The following is a 26,980-nucleotide window of genomic DNA, read 5'->3' as shown; positions in this document are numbered from 1 at the left end:
TATAATACATAAGGGGGATATGATCTCCATGTATAAATACATCAGTGATTCATATAGTGAACTCGGTGTAGTTATTCACCCTGAGGTCATCGCAGAGGACAAGGGGGCGCTCTTTACATCTGGAAGAAAAGAAATGTAATCTCCAAACACGGAAAGGTTTCTTCACAGTAAGAGCTGTGAGAATGTGGAATAGACTCCCTCAAGAGTTGGTTGTGGCCAGCTCAGTGGATTGCTGTAGGAAAGTGCTGGATTCTTTCTTGGATACACAGAATATAACTGGATATAACATTTATAGGTAAAGTTGATCCAGGGAATATCCGATTGCCTCTCGGGGGATCAGGAAGGAATATTTTCCCAGCAGGAGCAAATTGGATCGTGCTTTGCTTGGTTTTTTGCCTTCGTCTGGATCAACTGTGGGTGTAGGATTATAACTTTTTTTTCAATGGTTGAAATGAATGAATATTAATGAAAATATGTTATATCTTTTCAAAAACATAGACTTGCCCTTTAAAAACTTCCCACCTTAGTTACAAAAGGACTAGGGACATAACAATGCAGCCTATGAAAGCCACCACGTAATATGACATCATTCCTTTTTAGAAGATTTCCTTCATACTGCAGATATATAGATATATAAAAGCTTGCTCTGTTGACTTCTCTGGTGTGCAAAAAGATATTTTATTTACTTAAAACACTTCCCACACTCTTAGCATGAAAAGGATGCTTGATTATGTGTAGTTTTTGGTGTCTAAGAAGATTCCTTTTATCAGCAAAACATTTCCCACACTCCCTACAAGAAAAAGGACGTTCCCCCGTGTGAGTCCTCTGGTGTGTAATAAGGTGTACTTTCTCAGCGAAGCTTTTCCCACACTTTGAACACGAAAAAGGCCGTTCACCTGTGTGACTTCTCTGGTGTTTAAGCAGGCGTCCCTTCCGCATGAAACATTTCTTACATTCAGAGCATGCAAAAGGACGTTCCCCTGTGTGGTTTCTCTGGTGTACAAGCAGGTATGCTTTGTCAATGAAACATTTCCCGCACTCAGAACAGGAAAAGGGACGCTCGCCTTTGTGACTTCTCTGATGCCGAAGAAGGTTTACTTCCTGAGTGAAGCTTCTCCCGCACTCTTGGCATGAGAAAGGACGCTCACTTGTGTGTGTTCTCTGGTGTGTAAGAAGGTGTCCAGTTGAAGTGAAGCACTTCCCGCACTCTGAACATGAAAAGGGCATTTTGCCGGTGTGTCGTTTCAAATGGGTAATGAGGTGCCCTTTTTGTGAGAAAAATTTCCCGCACTGAGGACATGAAAAGGGCTTCTCACCGGTGTGGACTCTCTGGTGCTTGACAAGTCCTGATATTGTTGTGAAAGACAGCTTACACTCCGAACATGGAAAAGGCTTCTCACCAGTGTGAACTTTTTGATGCCTGACAAGATAGGACTTGGTTGCGAAGGATTTCCCGCACTCGTTGCAAGAGAAGGGCTTCTCTCCGCTGTGAGATCTCTGATGCGCCACAAACTGCGATTTTTCCATGAATGATTTTTTGCACTGGGGACATGAGAAGGGCTTTTCCCTGGTGTGATATTTCTGGTGTTTTTTGAGTTGTGACTTTGCCGTAAATGATTTCTCGCACTTCGTGCACGAGAAGATCTCCTCGCCGGTGTGGATTCTCTGATGGACACGGAGTTCACATTTTGTTTTTAAGGATTTTCCGCACTCTGAACACGCATACGGCCAACCTCTATCATGGTGGTGTTGATGTATGACGTGTGTTGATTCATGTGTAGGAGTGTCTGAATATGGAACTAGACCCTCGCAGGTGTGCGTCCTCTGATGAACAACAAGATGTGACTTCTCCCTAAAACGTTTATTACATTCAGGACAATGAAATGCACTGTCCTTGCCAGTTGTACTGGTATCTGGATCATCGAAAAAGTCATTTCCAGGATTAGATGGATGTTGTGATCTATCGGGGATGATGGTATGGGATCTTTTTAGACATTCCTTGAGATTAGAATGATCCGTTGGCCTGTCTGCACAGCAAAGTCTGGGATAGATTTTTGGAATAATGGGGTTTACTCCTGGAGAAAATTGTGCGATGTTATCATTCTGGACTTTATAGTCTAGAGGGGATATTAGATGTGCCTCTGAGGGATTCGAAATATGGCCACCTGTGGAAAATCATTAAAAAAATAATATTGAAAACCTATTATTCTTCCATTTTTACAGTCAAGGGTCCTGTAAATCGGCCTAATCCTCAACAGTTTTATAGAACTTGGACAAGGAAAAGGGAACATTTGTCACATATAAAATTGCATATCAGATAAATAGTTCAATACAGCAAAACCAACCATGGCTCACAGTCATGGTGTATGTACACTAATCACATGATGTTAGGATGGGGAATGGAGATGGACCTTTCATATGGTGTATAGTATCTCCTCCTCATTTGTTGAGAACATAAAGTTAAATTGAGGAATGGAGATGGACCTTTCATATGGTGTTCAGTATCTCCTCCTCATTTGTTGGGAAAATGACGTTATATTGAGGAATGGAAATGGACCTTTCATAGAGTGTACAGTATGTCCTCATTTGTTGGGAATGTGACGTTTTACTGAAGAACAGAGCTGGACCTTCCATATGGTGTCCAGTATCTCCTCCTCATTTGTTGGAAACGTGACGTTATATTGAGTAATGGAGATGGACCTTTCATATGGTGTATAGTATCTCCTCCTCATTTGTTGAGAACATAAAGTTAAATTGAGGAATGGAGATGGACCTTTCATATGGTGTTCAGTATCTCCTCCTCATTTGTTGGGAAAATGACGGTATATTGAGGAATGGAAATGGACCTTTCATATGGTGTCCAGTATCTCCTCCTCATTTGTTGGGAACATGACAAAATATTGAGAAATGGAGATGGACCTTTCATATGGTGTCCAGTATCTCCTCCTCATTTGTTGGGAACATGACGTTATATTGAGGAATGGAGATGGACCTTTCATATGATGTCCAGTATCTCCTCCTCATTTGTTGGGAACATGAGTTTATACTGAGGAATAGAGATGGACCTTTTATATGGTGTACAGTATCTTCTCCTCATTTGTTGGGAACATGACGTTATATTGAGGAATGGAGATGGGCCTTTCATATGGTGTTCAGTATCTCCTCCTCATTTGTTGGGAACATGACGTAATATATTGAGGAACGGAGATGGACCTTTCATATAGTGTACAGTATGTCCTCATTTGTTGGGAACGTGACGTTTTACTGAGGAACGGAGATGGACCTTCCATATGGTGTACAGTATCTTCTCCTCATTTGTTGGGAACATGACGTTATATTGAGGAATGGAGATGGACCTTTCATATGGTGCCCAGTATCTCATTTGTTGGGAACATGACATAATATTGAGGGATGCAGATAGACCTTTCATATGGTGTCCAGTATCTCCTCATTTGTTGGGAACATGACGTTGTGTTGAGGAATGGAGATAGACCTTTCATAAGGTGTCCAGTATCTCCTCATTTGTTGGGAATATGACGTTATATTGAGGAATTGAGATGGACCTTTCATATTGTCAGATGGTCCCGGCGCAGGCGCAGTGCGAGTTCGCGCATGCGCAGTAGAAGCCGCGGCCGCCCGCTGGGCACCAATGGCAGCGCAGGGCGCGATATTTAAATGACGCTGAGCTGTCATTCGGTGCCTTCTGGTCTTATCCTACATCCTGTATCCTGAACCTGTTTCTAGTAAGTTGCTGACCCGGATTGTACCTGACCACTGCTGTATTCTCCTGCGCAGACCCTTGCTTTGCCTGACCTCTCTCCTGGATGCCCCCTATTGGACCTGACCTACCGTTGCTGACCTGGCGTGTGACCCGACTATTCTCTGCCTGCTGCTTTGTACCTCACCGTCCCCATCGTTACCGACCCGGCTTTCCTGACTCTGCACTTGCTCAGCCATCCATCCCTCTCAACGGGGTCTCCTGACCTCCTCATATCAGGCTCTCTCCCGTGGGAACCCCTGGCGAACACCCCTACCACTGGCGGGTACCCTCAGTAGGCACGACCTGGTCCCGGGGTACTCCAAGTCCATCCCCACCATCAGGGGCCCTGGTGAACAAGTACTCTGGGACTTAGACTCCGTGCGCTGGGCACGCCTGATTAGTGGAGTGCTAGTGGTGTCGCCGGGCGGTCCCTTACAGTACCAGAAGGCCTTGACTGAGCCTAGAGGAGGGCCCTCCCCGCTGGAAGAAATTTGCAGGCATCTATCTAACTTGACGCAGGCCGTAGCAGCCTTGCAGGACAAATGTATGCAGCTGGAGAACCGCTTCCAGACCTGCTCCATATCTGACCCAGCCCCACAGGCCCCGGTTTCCGCACCCCCGGCCGCTCTTGAGCCAGTGTCAGGGGCCTCCGCCCCGCTACCTATGGCGGAACCCCGAGTACCCTTACCGGAGCGTTTCCACAGGGACCGCACACGCTTCAGGTCATTCCGTGAATCCTGCCTCCTATTTTTTGAACTTCAACCCCGTACCTTTCTGACTGAATCAGTGAAAGTAGGATTTATAATCTCACTGTTGCAGGGCGAACCCCAAGATTGGGCCCATCGGCTAAGGGGAAACAATGACCCTCACCTGGGAACAGTCAAAGATTTCTTTGAAGCGATGGCCATCCTGTATGATGACCCGCAGCAGGCAGCCTCTGCCGAAGCAATCTTATACACACTCCAACAGGGCCGTCAGGCGGCAGAGGAATACGCCTCAGAATTTAGGCGTTGGATGGGGGACACTCGCTGGAACGAGTTTGCCTTGCTGCACCAGTTCCGCATGGGGCTATCAGAACCCCTAAAGGATGAGCTGGCCCGGGTAGAGGTTCCCGAGTCATTAGAGGACCTAATTGCCCTGACGATAAAAATTGACCGAAGACTGCGGGAATGCAGGTTTGAGAGGTCCGGCCAGGGTCGCGGAAACAACTGGGGTCCATTCCTAGGCCCCAGCCAACCACCCAGACCAAGTATCCAGAATCCACTTCCAGGAGATGTTGAAGAACCCATGCAACTAGGCCTGGCTCGGCCCAAATTATCTCCAGAAGAACGCCAGCGGAGACGCTCTCAGAACCTCTGCCTCTACTGTGGGGAAGCCGGTCATATGGTACGATCCTGCCCTCAGAAAATGAGTAAGTGTACCTCTTTTTCTTCTTTGTCTATTGGCAATGTCAGTCCTTCCCAATACTTAGTTGTGCCCCTCTCCTTTCAGCTTCCAGAAAGGACCGTGGAAGTGACAGCCATAATTGATTCGGGGGCATGCAGTTGTTTCCTGGATTTAGACTTTGCTCGCCAGCAGAAAATTCCCCTCCAACCCAGAAAGAGGGGTTTTAACATATTTTTGGCCGATGGCTCCCAGATAAAATCAGGAGTGGTTAATCAGGAAACTCCTCCCATTGCCACTACCATTGCCAACCAACACCGGGAATTTCTCCGCTTGGATGCCATTGCGTCACCTCTTTTCCCAGTCATTTTGGGGCTCCCATGGTTACGGGCCCATAACCCCCAAATTGACTGGGAGACCGGGTCAATCTTGTTCCCTTCCCCATACTGTCAGGAACACTGTCGCACTTCAGGCCCAGCAGGCCCCCAGGTCCTCCTATGCTCCGAGGGGGACTCTGATCTGAAACAGGTTATTCCCGCAGCATATCATGAATTCCTGGACGTGTTCAGTAAACGGGGAGCAGATACTCTGCCCCCCCACCGCCCGTATGACTGTCCCATTGACCTGTTACCCGGCTCCGAGATTCCTTTTGGGCGACTTGGGGGCCCTGAAGGAATATATAGAGGACAGTCTCCAGAAGGGGTTCATCCGTCCCTCCACTTCACCAGCAGGGGCGGGTATCTTCTTCATGGAAAAAAAATACAAGTCTCTGAGACCATGTATTGACTACCGGGAGCTGAACAGGGTCACGATTAAAAATCGTTACCCATTACCGTTGGTGCCAGAGTTATTTCAGAGCCTGAAGGCTGCGGTCATATTTACTAAACTTGATCTAAGGGGGGCGTACAACCTAGTTCGCATAAGGGAGGGGGACGAGTGGAAAACGGCGTTCTGTACCCGGTTTGGGCACTTTGAATACCTGGTCATGCCATTTGGGCTGTGCAATGCACCAGCCACATTTCAACATTTTGTAAATGATATTTTCAGGGATTACCTGGACATTTTTGTTATCGTTTACCTGGACGATATACTGATTTTCTCATCCTCCCTGAAGGATATCAGGATACATGTGGCAAGGGTGTTGGGGCGGTTGCGTCAGCATGGGTTATACGCCAAGGCAGATAAGTGTTGCTTTGAGCAATCTAGCATTACGTTCCTGGGGTTGATTATCTCCACCGCAGGGGTCGCAATGGACCCTCAGAAAGTCTCTGCGATTTTGGAGTGGCCTGTACCCGCGGACAAAAAAGGCATCCAGCGGTTTAATGGGTTTGCAAATTTTTACCGAAAGTTCATTAAAAACTTCTCGGGTCTGGTCTCCCCCATAACTCAGTTAACCAAGCTTGGAACCCGGTTCAGATGGACGCCGGAGGCTCAGGAAGCCTTTGAGGCCTTGAAGAAGCTCTTTACCTCGGCACCCATTCTGGGCCATCCGGACGCTGCCCTGCCATACATCTTGGAAGTAGACGCATCGGAGAATGCGGTGGGGTCCATCCTGTCCCAACGAAAGGGCACCAAAGAATTACTCCATCCCGTAGCGTTCTTCTCGAGGAAACTTACCCCAGCTGAGAAGAATTACGATATCGGCGATCGGGAGTTGTTAGCCATCAAAACAGCACTCGAAGAATGGAGGTACCTGCTAGAAGGTGCCTCGCACCCCATCTTGATCTTCACAGATCACAAGAATCTCGAGTACCTGAGGACCGCCAGACGTTTACGCCCACGGCAGGCGAGATGGGCACTGTTCTTTTCCAGGTTCACTTTTGACATCACGTACAGGCCCGGATCTAAAAATACGAAACCTGATGCACTATCTCGCATGTTTGAAGACTCCAAAGAAGAACCGGTACCTGATACTATTCTGTCTTCAGGAAATTTCTTGGCGCTCCAGACGGACCTTCGGTCCAAGCTATTGGAGGCATCCACGGCCACTTCAATCCCAGTTGGGGTGTCCCTCCAGAACAAGGGGGGACTCCTATGGAAGGATGGGTTGGTCATATTCCCTTAAGAGGTCCGAACCCTTGTCCTGGGGCATTGCCATGACCACCCGATGGCAGGACACTTTGGCCCAGCCAAGACCCTGGAGCTTCTCCAACGCTCTTTTTGGTGGCCGAGTATGGCCAAGGATTGTAAGCTCTATGTAAGATCCTGTACCATCTGCCAGAAAAACAAGCCATCGAGGAACAAGGCTTGGGGACTGCTGCGGCCTTTGCCGATTCCTGAACGACCTTGGCAAAGGATCGCGATGGACTTTATAGTCGAGCTCCCACCGTCCCAAGAACACACCGCGATCTTTGTGGTCATTGATCGATTATCGAAGACGGCTCACTTCGTACTATTAAGGAAGACTCCGTCTGCGTCCGAGACTGCGCGAATATTCATCCAAGAAATCGTAAGACTACATGGAGTCCCGGAGGACATTGTTTCTGATCGAGGGGTCCAATTCACATCTAGATTTTGGAGGGCCCTGTGCAAGGCCCTGGATATCAAGTTATCCCTCTCCTCTGCTTTCCACCCTCAGACCAACGGACAGACTGAGAGGACCAACCAGACCCTAGAACAATACTTGCGTTGCTATACGTCCTTCCTTCAGGATAATTGGTTACCACTTTTACCATTAGCGGAATTTGCATATAACAACGCAAGCCATTCAGCAACAGGGCAATCTCCGTTATTTTCTAACTACGGATTTCACCCTGTCTTTCTCCCTGATTTGGTCTCTGAATGCCCAGTTCCGGCGACACAAGACGCATTAACCTTCTTCTCCTCGAACAACAAAGTACTACAGGAAGCCATCGCTCGGGCCCAGGAGGACAACAAGAATGCGTTTAACAAGAAACAAAGGGGGGATCTGGTGCTGAAGCCTGGGGATAAGGTATGGTTGGCAACAACCAACTTGAGAATGCTATGTCCCTCGAAGAAATTGGGACCTAAATTTGTGGGGCCTTTTTGTGTGAAGCGAATGATCAACGAGGTGACATATGAACTTATCCTTCCTGAAACATTCAAAATTCATCCAGTTTTCCACGTGTCCTTACTTAAACCAGTGATCCCGGATACCTTCCCAGAACGAGAATCCAGACCTCCGGAGGCCATAACGGTGGAGGGACAAGAAGAATTTGAGGTGGAAACGATCCTGAAGTGCCGAAGAAGGGGGGGCCAGACCCAATTTCTTATTAAATGGAAGGGCTATGGCCCTGAGGACAATTCTTGGGAACCAGCCCATAATGTCCATGCACCCAGACTTGTCCGGAGGTTTCTTCGTGACCACCCGTGGTGGAGAGATCGGGTGGGCATCCGAAGGTTGCCCGTAGGGGGGGGGCAATGTCAGGGATCTCCACGATCCCGCGCGATGGTCCCGGCGCAGGCGCAGTGCGCCGCCCTGTGCAGGGACGCGGGCACTAGGTCCGGGTCAACTGCGGCGTGCGAGTTCGCGCATGCGCAGTAGAAGCCGCGGCCGCCCGCTGGGCACCAATGGTAGCGCAGGGCACGATATTTAAACGACCCTGAGTTCTCATTCGGTGCCTTCTGGTCTTATCCTGTATCCTGAACCTGTTTCTAGTAAGTTGCTGACCCGGATTGTACCTGACCACTACTGTATTCTCCTGCCCAGACCCATGCTTTGCCTGACCTCTCTCCTGGATGCCCCCTATTGGACCTGACCTACCGTTGCTGACCTGGCGTGTGACCCGACTATTCTCTGTCCGCTGCTTTGTACCTCACCGTCCCCATCGTTACCAACCCGGCTTGCCTGACTCTGCACTTGCTCAGTCATCCATCCATCCCTCTCAACGGGGTCTCCTGACCTCCTCATATCAGGCTCTCTCCCGTGGGAACCCCTGGCGAACACCCCTACCACTGGCGGGTACCCTCAGTAGGCACGACCTGGTCCCGGGGTACTCCAAGTCCATCCCCACCATCAGGGGCCCTGGTGAACAAGTACTCTGGGACTTAGACTCTGTGCGCTGGGCACGCCTGATTAGTGGAGTGCTAGTGGTGTCGCCGGGCGGTCCCTTACACATATGGTGTACAGTGTCTCCTCCTCATTTGTTGGGAACATGACGTTATATTGAGGAATGGAGATGGACCTTTCATATGGTGTCCAGTATCTCCTCATTTGTTGGGAACATGACGTTATACTGAGGAATGGAGATGGACCTTTCATATGGTGTCCAGTATCTCCTCCTCATTTGTTGGGAACATGACATTATATTGAGGAATGGAGATGGACCTTTCATATGGTGCCCAGTATCTCATTTGTTGGGAACATGACATAATATTGAGGGATGCAGATAGACCTTTCATATGCTGTCCAGTATCTCCTCATTTGTTCGGAACATGACGTTGTATTAAGGAATGGAGGTGGATCTTCCATATGGTGTACAGTATCTCCTCCTCATTTGTTGAGAACATGATGTTAAATTGAGGAATGGAGATGGACCTTTTATATGGTGTTCAGTATCTCTACCTCATTTGTTGGGAACATGACATTATTGAGGAATGGAGATGGACCTTTTATATGGTGTACAGTATCTCCTCCTCATTTGTTGGGAACATGGCGTTATATTGAGGAATGGAGATGGACCTTTCATATAGTGTACAGTATCTCCTCCTCATTTGTTGGGAACATGACGTTATATTGAGGAATGGAGATGGACCTTTTATCTGGTGTCCAGTATCTCCTCCTCATTTGTTGGGAGCATGGCGTTATATTGAGGAATGGAGATGGACCTTTCATTTAATGTACAGTGTGTCCTCATTTGTTGGGAACTTGACGTTATACTGAGGAATGGAGATGGACCTTTCATATGGCGTCCAGTATCTGCTCCTCATTTGTTGGAAATGTGACGTTATATTGAGGAATGGAGATGGACCTTTCATATGGCGTCCAGTATCTGCTCCTCATTTGTTGGGAACGTGACGTTATATTGAGGAATGGAGATGGACCTTTCATATGGTGTCCAGTATTTCCTCCTCATTTGTTGGGAACATGACAAAATATTGAGAAATGGAGATGGACCTTTCATATGGTGTCCAGTATCTCCTCCTCATTTGTTGGGAATAGGACGTTATATTGAGGAATGGAGATGGACCTTTCATATGATGTCCAGTATCTCCTCCTCATTTGTTGGGAACATGAGTTTATACTGAGGAATAGAGATGGACCTTTTATATGGTGTACAGTATCTTCTCCTCATTTGTTGGGAACATGACGTTATATTGAGGAATGGAGATGGGCCTTTCATATGGTGTTCAGTATCTCCTCCTCATTTGTTGGGAACATGACGTTATATTGAGGAACGGAGATGGACCTTTCATATAGTGTACAGTATGTCCTCATTTGTTGGGAATATGACGTTATATTGAGGAATGGAGATGGACCTTTCATATGGTGTCCAGTATCTCCTCCTCATTTGTTGGGAACATGGCGTTATATTGAGGAATGGAGATGGACCTTTCATATGGTGCCCAGTATCTCATTTGTTGGGAACATGACATAATATTGAGGGATGCAGATAGACCTTTCATATGGTGTCCAGTATCTCCTCCTCATTTGTTAAGAACATGACGTTATATTGAGGAATAGAGATGGATCTTTTATATGGTGTCCAGTATCTCCTCCTCATTTGTTGGGAACATGACGTTATATTGAGGAATGGAGATGGACCTTTGATATGGTGCCCAGTATCTCATTTGTTGGGAACATGACATAATATTGAGGGATGCAGATAGACCTTTCATATGGTGTCCAATATCTCCTCATTTGTTGGGAACATGACGTTGTATTAAGGAATGGAGGTGGATCTTCCATATGGTGTACAGTATCTCCTCCTCATTTGTTGAGAACATGATGTTAAATTGAGGAATGGAGATGGACCTTTTATATGGTGTTCAGTATCTCTACCTCATTTGTTGGGAACATGACATTATTGAGAACTGGAGATGGACCTTTCATATGGTGTCCAGTATCTCCTGCTCATTTGTTGGGAATATGACGTTATATTGAGGAATGGAGATGGACCTTTCATATGATGTCCAGTATCTCCTCCTCATTTGTTGGGAACATGACGTTATATTGAGGAATGGAGATGGGCCTTTCATATGGTGTTCAGTATCTCCTCCTCATTTGTTGGGAACATGACGTTATATTGAGGAACGGAGATGGACCTTTCATATAGTGTACAGTATGTCCTCATTTGTTGGGAACATGACGTTTTACTGAGGAACGGAGATGGACCTTCCATATGGTGTCCAGTATCTCCTCCTCATTTGTTGGGAATATGACGTTATATTGAGGAATGGAGATGGACCTTTCATATGGTGTTCAGTATCTCCTCCTCATTTGTTGGGAACATGACGTTATATTGAGGAACGGAGATGGACCTTTCATATAGTGTACAGTATGTCCTCATTTGTTGGGAATATGACGTTATATTGAGGAATGGAGATGGACCTTTCATATGGTGTCCAGTATCTCCTCCTCATTTGTTGGGAACATGGCGTTATATTGAGGAATGGAGATGGACCTTTCATATGGTGCCCAGTATCTCATTTGTTGGGAACATGACATAATATTGAGGGATGCAGATAGACCTTTCATATGGTGTCCAGTATCTCCTCATTTGTTGGGAACATGACGTTATATTGAGGAACGGAGATGGACCTTCCATATGGTGTCCAGTATCTCCTCCTCATTTGTTGGGAATATGACGTTATATTGAGGAATGGAGATGGACCTTTCATATGGTGTCCAGTATCTCCTCCTCATTTGTTAAGAACATGACGTTATATTGAGGAATAGAGATGGATCTTTTATATGGTGTCCAGTATCTCCTCCTCATTTGTTGGGAACATGACGTTATATTGAGGAATGGAGATGGACCTTTTATATGGTGTTCAGTATCTCTACCTCATTTGTTGGGAACATGACATTATTGAGAACTGGAGATGGACCTTTCATATGGTGTCCAGTATCTCCTCCTCATTTGTTGGGAATATGACGTTATATTGAGGAATGGAGATGGACCTTTCATATGATGTCCAGTATCTCCTCCTCATTTGTTGGGAACATGAGTTTATACTGAGGAATAAAGATGGACCTTTTATATGGTGTACAGTATCTTCTCCTCATTTGTTGGGAACATGACGTTATATTGAGGAATGGAGATGGGCCTTTCATATGGTGTTCAGTATCTCCTCCTCATTTGTTGGGAACATGACGTTATATTGAGGAACGGAGATGGACCTTTCATATAGTGTACAGTATGTCCTCATTTGTTGGGAACATGACGTTTTACTGAGGAACGGAGATGGACCTTCCATATGGTGTCCAGTATCTCCTCCTCATTTGTTGGGAATATGACGTTATATTGAGGAATGGAGATGGACCTTTCATATGGTGTACAGTATCTCCTCCTCATTTGTTGGGAACATGGCGTTATATTGAGGAATGGAGATGGACCTTTCATATAATGTACAGTGTGTCCTCATTTGTTGGGAACTTGACGTTATATTGAGGGATGGAGATGGACCTTTCATATGGTGTCCAGTATCTCCTCCTCATTTGTTGGGAACATGACAAAATATTGAGAAATGGAGATGGACCTTTCATATGGTGTCCAGTATCTCCTCCTCATTTGTTGGGTATATGACGTTATATTGAGGAACGGAGATGGACCTTTCATATAGTGTACAGTATGTCCTCATTTGTTGGGAACGTGACGTTTTACTGAGGAACGGAGATGGACCTTCCATATGGTGTCCAGTATCTCCTTCTCATTTGTTCGGAATATGACGTTATATTGAGGAATGGAGATGGACCTTTCATATGGTGTACAGTATCTCCTCCTCATTTGTTGGGAACATGGCGTTATATTGAGGAATGGAGATGGACCTTTCATATAATGTACAGTGTGTCCTCATTTGTTGGGAACTTGACGTTATATTGAGGGATGGAGATGGACCTTTCATATGGTGTCCAGTATCTCCTCCTCATTTGTTGGGAACATGACAAAATATTGAGAAATGGAGATGGACCTTTCATATGGTGTCCAGTATCTCCTCCTCATTTGTTGGGTATATGACGTTATATTGAGGAACGGAGATGGACCTTTCATATAGTGTACAGTATGTCCTCATTTGTTGGGAACGTGACGTTTTACTGAGGAACGGAGATGGACCTTCCATATGGTGTCCAGTATCTCCTTCTCATTTGTTGGGAATATGACGTTATATTGAGGAATGGAGATGGACCTTTCATATGGTGTCCAGTATCTCCTCCTCATTTGTTGAGAACATGACGTTATATTGAGGAATGGAGATAGACCTTTTATATGGTGTACAGTATCTTCTCCTCATTTGTTGGGAACATGACGTTATATTGAGGAATGGAGATGGACCTTTCATATGGTGCCCAGTATCTCATTTGTTGGCAACATGACATAATATTGAGGGATGCAGATAGACCTTTCATATGGTGTCCAGTATCTCCTCATTTGTTGGGAACATGACGTTGTATTGAGGAATGGAGATGGACCTTTCATATGGTGTCTAGTATCTCCTCCTCATTTGTTGGGAATATGACGTTATATTGTGGAATTGAGATGGACCTTTCATATGGTGTACAGTATCTCCTCCTTATTTGTTGGGAACATGACGTTATATTGAGGAATGGAGATGGACCTTTCATATGGTGTCCAGTATCTCCTCATTTGTTGGGAACATGACGTTATACTGAGGAATGGAGATGGACCTTTTATATGGTGTCCAGTATCTCCTCCTCATTTGTTGGGAACATGACGTTATATTGAGGAATGGAGATGGACCTTTCATATGGTGTCCAGTATCTCCTCCTCATTTGTTGGGAACATGACGTTATATTGAGGAATGGAGATGGACCTTCCATATGGTGTCCAGTATCTCCTCCTCATTTGTTGAGAACATGACGTTATATTGAGGAATGGAGATGGACCTTTTATATGGTGTCCAGTATCTCCTCCTCATTTGTTGAGAACATGACGTTATATTGAGGAATGGAGATGGACCTTTCATATGGTGTCCAGTATCTCCTCCTCATTTGTTGGGAACATGACGTTATATTGAGGAACGGAGATGGACCTTTCATATAGTGTACAGTATGTCCTCATTTGTTGGGAACGTGACGTTTTACTGAGGAACGGAGATGGACCTTCCATATGGTGTCCAGTATCTCCTCCTCATTTGTTGGAAATATGACGTTATATTGAGGAATGGAGATGGACCTTTCATATGGTGTCCAGTATCTCCTCATTTGTTGGGAATATGACATTATATTGAGCAATGGAGATGGACCTTGCATATGGTGTCCAGTATCTCCTCCTCATTTGTTGGGAACATGACGTTATATTGAGGAATGGAGATGGACCTTTCATATGGTGTCCAGTATCTCCTCCTCATTTGTTGAGAACATGACGTTATATTGAGGAATGGAGATAGACCTTTTATATGGTGTACAGTATCTTCTCATTTGTTGGGAACATGACGTTATATTGAGGAATGGAGATTGATCTTTCATATGGTGTCCAGTATCTCCTCCTCATTTGTTGGGAACATGACGTTATACTGAGGAATGGAGATGGATCTTTCATATGGTGCCCAGTATCTCCTCATTTGTTGGGAACATGACATAATATTGAGGAATTGAGATGGACCTTTCATATGGTGTACAGTATCTCCTCCTCATTTGTTGAGAACATGACGTTATACTGAGGAATGGAGATGGACCTTTTATATGGTGTCCAGTTTCTCCTCCTCATTTGTTGGGAACATGACGTTATATTGAGGAATGGAGATGGACCTTTCATATGGTGCCCAGTATCTCATTTGTTGGGAACATGACATAATATTGAGGGATGCAGATAGACCTTTCATATGGTGTCCAGTATCTCCTCATTTGTTGGGAACATGACATGTATTGAGGAATGGAGGTGGATCTTCCATATGGTGTACAGTATCTCCTCCTCATTTGTTGAGAACATGATGTTAAATTGAGGAATGGAGATGGACCTTTTAAATGGTGTTCAGTATCTCTACCTCATTTGTTGGGAACATAACATTATTGAGGAATGGAGATGGACCTTTTATATGGTGTACAGTATCTCCTCCTCATTTGTTGGGAACATGGCGTTATATTGAGGAATGGAGATGGACCTTTCATATAGTGTACAGTATCTCCTCCTCATTTGTTGGGAACATGACGTTATATTGAGGAATGGAGATGGACCTTTCATATAGTGTACAGTATCTCCTCCTCATTTGTTGGGAACATGACGTTATACTGAGGAACGGAGATGGACCTTTCATATGGTGTCCAGTATCTCCTCCTCATTTGTTGGGAACGTGACGTTATATTGAGAAATGGAGATGGACCTTTTATATGGTGGCCAGTATCTCCTCCTCATTTGTTGGGAACATGACGTTATATTGAGGATTGGAGATGGACCTTCCATATGGTCTACAGTATCGCCTCCTCATTTGTTGGGAACGTGACGTTATATTGAGCAATGGAGATGGACCTTTCATATGGTGCCCAGTATCTCATTTGTTGGGAACATGACATAATATTGAGGAATGGAGATGGACCTTTCATATGGTGTCCAGTATCTCCTCCTCATTTGTTGGGAATATGACATTGTATTGAGGAATGGAGGTTGATCTTCCATATGGTGTACAGTATCTCCTCCTCATTTGTTGAGAACATGATGTTAAATTGAGGAATGCAGATGGACCTTTTATATGGTGTCCAGTATCTCCTCCTCATTTGTTGGCAACATGACGTTATATTGAGGAATGGAGATGGACCTTTCATATGGTGCCCAGTATCTCATTTGTTGGGAACATGACGTTATATTGAGAAATGGAGATGGACCTTTTATATGGTGTCCAGTATCTCCTCCTCATTTGTTGGGAACATGACGTTATATTGAGAAATGGAGATTGTCTTTTTATATGGTGTCCAGTATCTCCTCCTCATTTGTTGGGGATATGACGTTACATTGAGGAATGGAGATGGACTTTTCACATGGTGTCCAGTATCTCCTCCTCATTTGTTGGGAACATGACGTTATATTGAGGAATGGAGATGGACTTTTCATATGGTGTCCAGTATCTCCTCCTCATTTGTTGGGAACATGATGTTCTATTGAGGAATGGAGATGGACCTTTCATATGGTGTACAATATATCCTCCTCATTTGTTGGGAACATGACTTTATACTGAGGAATGGAGATGGACCTTTCATAGGGTGTACAGTATCTCCTCCTCATTTGTTGGGAACATGATGATATAGAATTATAGAGACCAAAAAGAGTGTTTTAACTCTTTTAATAACTGAGGGATGATCTCTATGTTGATAAAACAAATTATAGTTTTCTACTGCAAGATGGCTGACTCTTTGTGGAATTGTATGATGGATACTCACAAACACAGGAAATCCCAATATACAAAGACAATATACTACAAACCTTCACAGCTAATGACTATATGCACCATTATTTTTCCAGAGTTTGGGGTGCTGGAAATGTTACAAGCCACTTACCAAAAATATATTTGTATGTCTGTATCAGTAAAGAGTATACTGTAAATAAATGGCTAAATGTGAGTTGTTCTTGTATCTAGTGTTACCTCACCTGTGTTGATAACGAGAGACGATTTCTTCTCTTTAACTGTCAGGATAATTTCATCCTCTCCAGCAGATAGCTGATCACCCCTCACATACGTCACTTCCTCCTCTTTAACCTCAACTTTCACATCAATAATGTCTTCACCCTACAGCAACAGGAAAATCAACAGTAACAAATTCAACATTTACAGACTTCTGGACCAGATACAAAGATATATTTTTAGGGGCCCATTCACACTTTGCATGCACCTAGTTTGATCATTTAGAGTGTTAGACTTGTACTACAGGAGCAGGATCATGCATTTTTTACCCCATAGACTAATGGTAATGAAAAAAAAATTCAAGGAGGTCTGGTTACTAAAACGTTCTTACAGCCGAGGTCCAAATCTCAAGTTCGTGCAATAACGCAGAAAGATTGTAATCATTGAACGTCTGTCAAAAATGTATCAGGTTCCCCCATCAGAGTGCCCCATTACATCAGGTATCACAATCAGGGTGCTCATCAGAGTGCCCCTTTACTTCAACTGTCCTCATCAGAGTGCCCCATTACATTAGGTGTCCCCATCAGAGTGGCCCTTTACATTTGGTGTCTCCATCAAAGTGACACACAAATCTTCACAGTGCCCCAGTGCATCAGGTGTCTCCATCAGAGTTTCCCAGTGCATCAGGTGTCCCCATCAGAGTGTCCCAGTACATCAGGTGTCCCCATCAGAGTGCCCCATTACATCAGGTTTCATAATCGGTGCTCATCAGAGTGCCCCTTTACTTCATGTGTCCCCATCAGAGTGCCATCTTACATTAGGAGTTCCCATCAGAATGCCCCTTTACATTAGGTGTCCCCATCAAAGTGACCCACAAATCTTCACAGTGCCCCATTGCATCAAGTGTCCCTATCAGAGTGCCCAGTACATCAGGTGTCCCCATCAGAGTGCCCCTTTACATTAGGTGTCCCCATCAAAGTGACCCACAATTCTTCACAATGCCCCATTTCATCAAGTGTCCCCATCAGAGTGCCCCAGTACATCAGGTGTCCCCATCAGAGTGCCCCCTTACATCAGGTGTCCCCATCAGAATACCCCCTTACATCAGGTGTCCCCATCAGAGTGCCCCCTTACATCAGGTGTCCCCATCAGAATGCCCCCTTACATCAGGTGTTCCCATCAGAGTTCCCCCTTACATTAGGTGTCCCCATCAGAGTGCCCCTTTACATTAGGTGTCCCCATAAGAATACCCCCTTTCATCAGGTGTCCCCATCAGACTGCCCCCTTACATAAGGTGTACCCATCAGAGTTCCCCCTTACATCAGGTGTGCCCATCAGACTGCCCCCTTACATTAGGTGTTCCCATCAGAGTGCCACTTTACATTAGGTGTCCCCATCAAAGTGACCCCCAAATCTTCAGAGTGCCCCAGTGGGGACTCCTGATGTAAGGGGGCACTCTGATGGGGACACCTGATGTAAGGGGGCACTCTGATGGGGATACTATCGAGTGTCCCAATCAAAGTGCCCCAGTACATCAGGTGACCCCATCAGAGTGCCCCCTTACATCAGGTGTCCCCATCAGAGTGCCCCCTTATATCAGGTGGCCCCATCAGAGTGCTCCCTTACATCAGGTATCCCCATCAGAATGCCCCCTTACATCAGGTGTTCCCATCAGAGTGCCCCTTATATCAAATGTCCCCATTAGAGTGTCCCTTTACATTAGGTGTGCCCATCAGAATGCCCCCTTACATCAGGTGTCCCCATCAGAGTGCCCCTTGTAGCAATCGTGCACAGATGGACGCGGTCATCCATTTTGCTCCAAACCCCTCAATCTTGTATCTCTCTCTCCCAAATCAGATTCCTCCGATATCCCCCCTCCCTCTCTGTTGAGTGAGATGTGGTCTGGATGATGACAGAGATCACAGGCAGCAAACTCATTGGGAGGGCATCATGGCTATAAACCCCAATTAGCTGGTGCCCATATGTGTGCGAGACTCTTGCTTGGAAAGGGATCATAAAGCCAGAAACCAAGTCCCTCACTGAGCCTCAAAGACATTCCAGATAGGCAATAAAGCAGACATCACATTCAAGACCCACTTTCCCCTATGATTACATATCTTGGAATATGAGAGACTTACCTAAAAACCAGGCATATATTCAGATCGGTCACTTTAATACAAGTCGTCTGATAAATTACACCCCCTATCTGACATATACAGGAAAGCAGAAAATGATATCTCCTTAACCGTCACAACAGGCATGTCATATTTCATATGTAGACGTTCAGCAGAAGATTCTGAGTATTAATCTACTCCTGGATAGAATGTTATATGTATCCAGGGTAAGTTATGAACCATGACATCAACTGTGAGGGTTTTTGGTCATAGCTTGGGTCTCCGCCTGCAACACCCGTCCAAAGGAGGCGATTGGTTCTCTGCTTCAGGGAGACACCCTGCTGAGTTCCTAGAAAAAGCTAAGCTGAGTTGAGCAAAGTTGAAGATTCTCCCTTTTAACATCGGAACTAACTTTGGGAGATAAGGCATCCTTTTGGCTCTGAAACCTGATCTGCTTAAACCAAGGCTGACGGCAAGTACTTTATTCCTCTAAACGTCTTTCTGTTATCTCTTGGCTGTGCTATTGCTCTCTCTCTCTCTCTCTCTCTCTCTATATATATATATATATATATACTGTATATATTGGCTACATCTTTTTCTGTAAATATTTTTATTGCACCCTTTTGACCTTTTAGTAATAAATCTTACTTTCTGAAAGTGTTGAACTGTTTCTAAAGCTCTTTAATGCAAACTAAGAATCCCTGCCTCTGAAGAGCGCTACTGTGTGTGCGTTTTAAACTTCGGTATATCTCTGCCTGCGGTGACAGTGGTATACAGACGATTATTCAACCATCATAGTGTTATTGCTGATATTGCCGAGTTTCCTCTTACTTTGTACAAAAAGTAGGTGGTGGCAGTGTGAAGGGTTAATTGTGTAATTAACCTGACCCAGTAACAATCGCGCTCAGGCTGCAGGTACACAGGTTGTCGTCCATTAGCTGGAAAATCTTTGTGCAGGGTGCAGCTGGGCGTGGTATTGTTACGCTCGTGACAGCGCGGTTTTAGATTGGCTAGTCCTTCGGTCACGAGTTTGGTGAGAAGGGCTGGGGTCTGATGCCGCGATCGTCACACCCCTTATATCAAATGTCCCCATCACAGTGTCCCTTTACATTAGGTGCGCCCATCCGAGTTCCCTCATAGATCGGGTTCCCCCAAGAACGATCTTTATAGATCAGTTTTGATTATTCATACTGCACTTATAGAGTGGTAGAGCCCATCAAAATGAACAGTGTACCTGTACCTGATGGATATGTCCCTGTATTCAGGCAAACAAGGGGCGGGAGCTGGGAGTGGAAGCTTGCTGCAAGGGCGGGGCAAATATGTAATGTCATTGGTTGATAGGACGCCAGAGGTCCTAGCAACCAATGACTGCTGAGCAGTGGGGATCTGGTGCTGCAGATTGGTGGGCTGATGGTCAAGACAGGAGCATCACTAGGTCGGGGTCCGGACCACAGTCTACCATTTGTGACCACTGTAGATCTTTAATGGGAGCACTCAAAAAGCACACGTATGCACACATTTTTCAAGCGTTTTTCCAGCGCTCCCATTACAGTCTATGGGACCAAAAGTATGTAATTCAGAACAAAGTGTTCAGGTGTAAATGGCAACAAATTAATTCGCTCCTTGGTGGCCATTCAACCTGAATGACAACCCAGCACCCTAAGGCGATACAGCCCTGCATTTCAAAGCGCCACAACGCACAGTAATTCACTACAATGTGCTGTGGTGCACTGTGTTGGAAAAATTGTTGGTTTTTGGTTTGTTCTTGTACACTGGCAGCCGATTTATTTGAATGGGCTGCCTTAGTGCCTCGTATGTTGACATGCAGAAGGGAAGAGCACAGGTGTACATGGGTCCCAAGAGTCTGGAGTAACCTATGAGCTCTACAACAATCATTTCATTTACCAGATAATGGTGGGGGATGGTGCGACCTTCCTGTGTGGAGTCCCGGGAATACAGAGGATGGGGACATCTTTCTGGTGGGTTCCCATTACTGGATCCATCTACCTGATGATGATGGAGGATAGTGTGACCTTCCTGTGTGGAATCCCGGGAATACAGAAGATGGGGACATCTCTCTGGTGGGTTCCCATTACTGGATCCATCTACCTGATGATGGTGAGGGATCTCCTGGTCTTCCTGCGTGGAATCCAGGGAATACAGAGGACGAGGACATCTCTCTGGTGGGCTCCCTTGACTGGATCCATCTACCTGATGATGGTGAGGGATGGTGTGACCTTCCTGTGTGGAATCCCTGGAATACAGAGGACGGGGACATCTCTCTGGTGGGTTCTCATTACTGGATCCATCTGTAGGAAACACACACACTGACTGAATCCATTGTTTCTATGTGTTTATCAGATGATGGGGGATCTAGGTGGACCCTCCGTACTGCTCTCTCCTTTACAATAAAGTCTCCTCTTACCCGGTGATGTGAGGGATGGCTGATTATCCATCATGACATCCTTGTAGAGGTCCTTGTGTCCTTCTAAATACTCCCACTCCTCCATGGAGAAATAGACCGTGACACCCTGACACCTTATAGGAACCTGACACACACAATGATACAGTCACCATCCAGACACATCCCTTGTCTGTTACTGGAGAATGTCCCAGAATTTCCAGCACCGCTCACCTCTCCTGTCAGCAGCACACCCATCTTGTTGGTGACTTCTAGGATCTTCTGCTTCTGGTCAACTGTTGAATTTGAGCGAGGAGGCAGGATAAGGGGACTTCGCCTTTTGCACAATCTTGGGGACACACTGTGATTTGTCTTCTCTCCGTTCTGCTCAAAAGATGTCTTCCTCACTACTGAACACTCCTGTATAATACAGCAATTATTATTATAGGGTCAAAACCCCTACCTGTCCCATCATGAGTGTTTCATTGGTATAGATGAGTGATGTGATTACACGCTCCCAGAATTCTCTCACCTCTCCAGTCAGCAGGTAGATAACCTCTAGCGTGCGGTTCACTATCACCTTATTCATATGATATGGCTTTTTTAAAATCTGTAAATGACTGAAGGTCCTCTGATTGTCCATCATGACGTCCTTGTAGAGGTCCTTGTGTCCTTCTAAATACTCCCACTCCTCCATGGAGAAATAGACAGTGACATCCTGACACCTTATAGGAACCTGACACACACAATGATACAGTCACCATCCAGACACATCCCTTGTCTGTTACTGGAGAATGTCCCAGAATTCCCGGCACCGCTCACCTCTCCTGTCAGCAGATCAATGATCTTCTGGAGAACTTCTAGGATCTTCTTGTCATTGCTCCAAGGAGGTGGAGCCAATGGGGTTAAGGAAGGTGCATAAGGACAGATGATGGGTATAGATCCCTCACCACATGTTTTTCTCACTACTTCATAATCCTGTGTACAAATCCTGAGACAGAATATAATTGTACACCTTCCCAGCATCCTCCTCAAGAATCTTACAAGTATGAACCTCTACAGTCAGATTTGTAACTAAAAGGGTAAGAGTGATATTATGTGACCTCCCAGAAGCCTCTTCATCTCTCCGGTCAGGTCTGAGTTTTATTAATAGAGATGAGTGATGTCATGTGACCTCCCAGAATCTTCCTCACCTCTCCGGTCAGGTCTGTGTTTTATTAATAGAGATGAGTGATGTCATGTGACCTCTCAGAATCTTCCTCACCTCTCCGGTCAGGTCTGTGTTTTATTAATAGAGATGAGTGATGTCATGTGACCTCCCAGAATCCTCCGCACCTCTCCGGTCAGGTCTGTGTTTTATTAATAGAGATGAGTGATGTCATGTGACCTCCCAGAATCCTCCTCAACTCTCCGGTCAGGTCTACATTTTTTTTTAATAGAGATGAGTGATATCATGTGACCTCCCAGAATCTTCCTCACCTCTCCGGTCAGGTCTGCGTTTTATTAATAGAGATGAGTGATATCATGTGACCTCCCAGAAGCCTCCTCACCTCTCCGGTCAGGTCTGCGTTTTATTAATAGAGATGAGTAATGTCATGTGACCTCCCAGAATCCTCCTCACCTCTCCGGTCAGGTCTGCGTTTTATTAATAGAGATGAGAGCGATGTCATGTGACCTCCCAGAATCCTCACCTCTCCGGTCAGGTCTGTGTTCTATTAATAGAGATGAGAGTGTTGTCATGTGACCTCCCAGAATCCTAAAACCTCTCCGGTCAGCTCTGTGTTTTATTAATAGAGGTAAGAGTGACTTCATGTGGCCTCCCAGAATCCTCCTCACCTCTACAGTCAGGTCTGTGTTTTATTAATAGAGATGAGTGATGTCATGTGACCTCCCAGAATCCTCCTCACCTCTCCAGTCAGCTCTGCGTGTTAATAATAGAGATAAGAGTGATGTCATGTGACCTCCCAGAATCCCCCTCACCTCTCCAACAAACAGGTAGATAATCTCCAGGGTGAGGCTTAGTATCTTCTTGGCCATGTGACTCCCATCCTCATCTATCTTCTTTGGCGTTGTCATGTTATCTATACATAACAATCCACTCTAAAGAGATAATAGCGTGAGAAAAATCTGCACAATATGCATTTACAGACATGTATTTGATGGTTATTTAGTATGTATGATGTAGACATGATGTTGTTCTGTGTGCACAGCGGCAGGGAATGTCTATATTGTGTGTCCCGTTCTATTAGTGTCATTGGACACAGCATGTACTGTGCACATTGATGACAGTGAACGCCACCAAAATAGGTCTAGGAGCATCTGTGCTGTGATTGGTGCTCAGGATCACATGACAGAGAAAGGAAACCAGTTAGGTTAGAAAAGGAAAAATTAAAGTGAAATAAATATATAGAGCTTTTTTAATCCAAATACTGCTAAGAGCAAATCAGAGGCTCTGGATGGACGGTTGGATAAATGGTTCTATATTTAGGATGTATCCGGTCTATAAACCAGAGGCTCTGGATGGACGGTTGGATAAATGGTTCTATATTTAGGACGTATCCGGTCTATAAACCAGAGGCTCTGGACGGACAGTTGGATAAATGGCTCTATATTTAGGATGTATCCAGTTTATAAACCAGAGGATCTGGACGGACGGTTGGATAAATGGTTCTATATCTAGGACGTATCCGGTCTATAAACTATGAAAGACATGATGATGGAGGAAGAGGACGGACATGACGGGGGGGGTTACTGGGTGTAAATATAAAATAAGATCTTATTACCTCCTCTGCTGCCAGTTCCAGCACTGTTTCCTATTTCCTTCAAACTCACCTCTCACCTGAACTTCCTGTCTAAGAATGACATAACTTCCTCTCTATACCTGATATCACTTCCTGTCTATTATTTGGCTCACCATAAGATCATCACCTTGTGGCGAGTATAAAAACTGCATTCTATGGTTTCCATCACTGAGAGCGGAGTTGGAGCAGATTCCTGTTATATACATCATTAGCCATTGTAACATTAATGGATGTCCTCATTATGTTTAGTAGATCTAATAGAACTTTTATACCCCCTAGATTGTAAGCTCCCAGGATCAGGGCCCTCCTCACCCTCTTGTATAGAACTGTATTGTTGCTGTATTGTCTCCGTTATATTGTAAAGCGCTGAGCAAACTGTTGGCACCATAAATCCTGTATAACAATAATAAATAAAATATCCAGGCTTGCAGAAAACAAACACATTTCTTACAAATTCCAAACTTTTAGACCGGTGTGTATGTCCTTTAATGATGTTCATTATTACGGTATATGAAGTTATAGACAAGTTTTGAATGTTCTTTTCCATTCTTTGATTTCATATATTTTTCAGTTTTAGAACAATATCAAATTATTCTTCTTATTTTATTCATTGTCTGACTGCACCTTTGGTAGGATGTAAATTTGTGTTATGACTGTTTTATGATTTATTTGTCACGATATAATCTGTCCATCTATGGGAACTTAATGCTAAACTGCCTTAGCTTGCACTTAAAGTGGTAAAAAAACCCCAAAAGCAAACATTTATTGTATTGCAGCTTACCAATGCTTAGATGTGATGACTGCATTCGTTTTCTTTTTTAGGCTCTTTCCTTTTTTCCCACCTGGTGATCTTGCCAGTAAGTCTGACACTAACTGACACTGTTAACCCTAATCAGCCCTTCTCCTCTTAGGGCTCATGTACACGGGGCATTTGGAAAAGTCTTCTGAGCGATGGAAACTGCTGGAAAACGTCAGTTTAGCTGAGTTTGCTTATTGCATTTTGAAGCGTTTTTAAAAGATAACCTCAGACCTTCCCAAAATGCCCAGAATGCACTCAAAAATAGTAAGAAAATTAACAATTTCAAACATTTTGAGAGGAAAAGAGAGAGCAGAAGCAGAGAGAGCAGTATATGTTGAGATGACCTGTCTTTTCTGGTTGTCTTCACTATGGATCCCATCATGAGCATAATGCGGCGCGTTCTACCATTTTTTTCCTTCACGCGAAACCTGAAACTGACTGCGCTGGTGTACCGGGTCCATTTGAATACATGGAAAATGCTTTGCATGCATTTCTGATGATGAAAAAAGGCTCTGGACAGCATCTGGATATGGAACAGTTAAAAAACACTTCTAAACGCGGTTAACCGTGTTTATAAGTGTTTGCCATTTGAAACGCCGGTAAAATCTACTCCGGAACGCAGGTTTGGTGCGTTCAAAAAAAATGACTGTAAACTAAACTGCCTGTAAACAACGATGTGTACATGGACACATAAGAAAACATTACGGAGAGTTCAGGGGCTGCTGAAAAAAACGCAGAAAAGCTCCTGAACGTCAGTATATCAGCTGCAGTGTACATGAGCCCTAATCTATTATTTTGTAGCTGATTTTTTTTTTTAATTTCTAGCTTTTGGGGTTTTTCTGCCAACAGTATTTAAACTTTTTTTCTTCAGTACACCCCACTTCCCCATTGACCTCCACACTACTGCCCTGTGGCCATGCTACTTCCCCTATGTATACCTGTTAACCTCACTGTCCCCTGTCCTTCAGGCTTTATCACACTGCCTGCTGTTGACCCCACTGTCCCTCTGTTCATCCCACTTCCCTCCTATCCACCCCATCCATCTCATTGTCCCCTTGTTCTCCACACATCAACCCACTGCCCCTCTTGTCCACCCTACTTCACCCTATTTCTCCCCTGTCCTGCACAGTTAACTCCCCCCCCCCCTACACTTTACCCCACTTTTCACTGCACAATCCTCCCTGTTCTCCCCAGGTCACCCCTCTGCCCCCCACAATGTCCTCCTGTTCACACCACTACACCCCTGTCTTCTGCCTACCACTTTCTTTTCACCCCATTGCCCCCACCCTTCCTTGCACTGCCCCCCTGTCCCCCACACTTCATCCCACTCGCCCATCCCCCACTGAGCTCTCCTGCCACTCTATCCACCCCACTGCCCCAGTAGCAACAATTCCTCCACTAAGCACCACTGCCCCTATCCTCCATACTAAAGTCAGGCACCCCCCTTCACTCCACTGCCTCCATGTCTTCCCCACTTGACCCCACATCCCCCTGTCCTCCACACTGCAACCTATTGCCACCCTGCCCTTGCCACTTCTTCAAGTCCTCTACACACTGCCCCCATCATGCAAATTTCTCCACTAAGCACCACTAGACCCCTGTCCACATCAATGCCCTCCGCACACTCCTCTGTCCCCCCACTGAGCACTACTGCCCCTCTCTCCACCCCACTGTTGCCCTGCCCCCTACCTTGAGCACCACTTCCCCCTATTCCCCCACCACCCCATCCCCCCTCTCACTGAGCCACACTGATTTTCACAGCTCCCATCCGAGCATCAGTTTTTCTCCTTTTTCCCTATATAAGCACCAATGCTTCACAGTCCACATCCCCCCCACCAATGAACACCAATTTTTTTTTTCCATTCTCTGATAACAAGACATTTTTTTTTCTAGAACTGCCGACAGCAGCACTAATCACTAACACTGGGGAAAATTTTCCTTCCTTGACAACAGCTAAAAAATTTTTTTTCCCACTTCTCATAGTGGGTGGGCATTTTTATCCCCCACCAGCCAAAGAAAGTCAGC

At 45.2% G+C, this 26,980-nt stretch overlaps 1 protein-coding gene across 1 annotated transcript in view; it reads right to left on the bottom strand.

The window, feature by feature from the left end:
- LOC149453487 (uncharacterized) overlaps positions 1-26,980 on the bottom strand; it is a 146,377-nt gene that overhangs the window by 27,863 nt on the left and 91,534 nt on the right. Inside the window, exons 13-21 of the mRNA XM_089688650.1 lie at positions 24,139-24,168; positions 23,336-23,455; positions 22,178-22,333; positions 21,888-22,091; positions 21,590-21,775; positions 21,380-21,503; positions 20,860-21,263; positions 16,867-17,005; positions 687-2,165 (exon numbers count right to left, since the gene is read on the bottom strand). Of these exons, the coding sequence (XP_089544776.1) occupies positions 687-2,165; positions 16,867-17,005; positions 20,860-21,263; positions 21,380-21,503; positions 21,590-21,775; positions 21,888-22,091; positions 22,178-22,333; positions 23,336-23,455; positions 24,139-24,168 (2,842 nt within the window). The remainder of the gene's footprint in view (positions 1-686; positions 2,166-16,866; positions 17,006-20,859; positions 21,264-21,379; positions 21,504-21,589; positions 21,776-21,887; positions 22,092-22,177; positions 22,334-23,335; positions 23,456-24,138; positions 24,169-26,980) is intronic.

Source organism: Staurois parvus, unplaced genomic scaffold (assembly GCF_062004578.1).
Source record: "Staurois parvus isolate SC_StPar_1 unplaced genomic scaffold, SC_StPar_1.0 ptg000449l, whole genome shotgun sequence".
NCBI lineage: Eukaryota > Metazoa > Chordata > Amphibia > Anura > Ranidae > Staurois > Staurois parvus.
The sequence above is the reverse complement of the archived record's forward strand: the minus strand, read 5'-3'. Positions and strand labels throughout refer to the sequence as shown.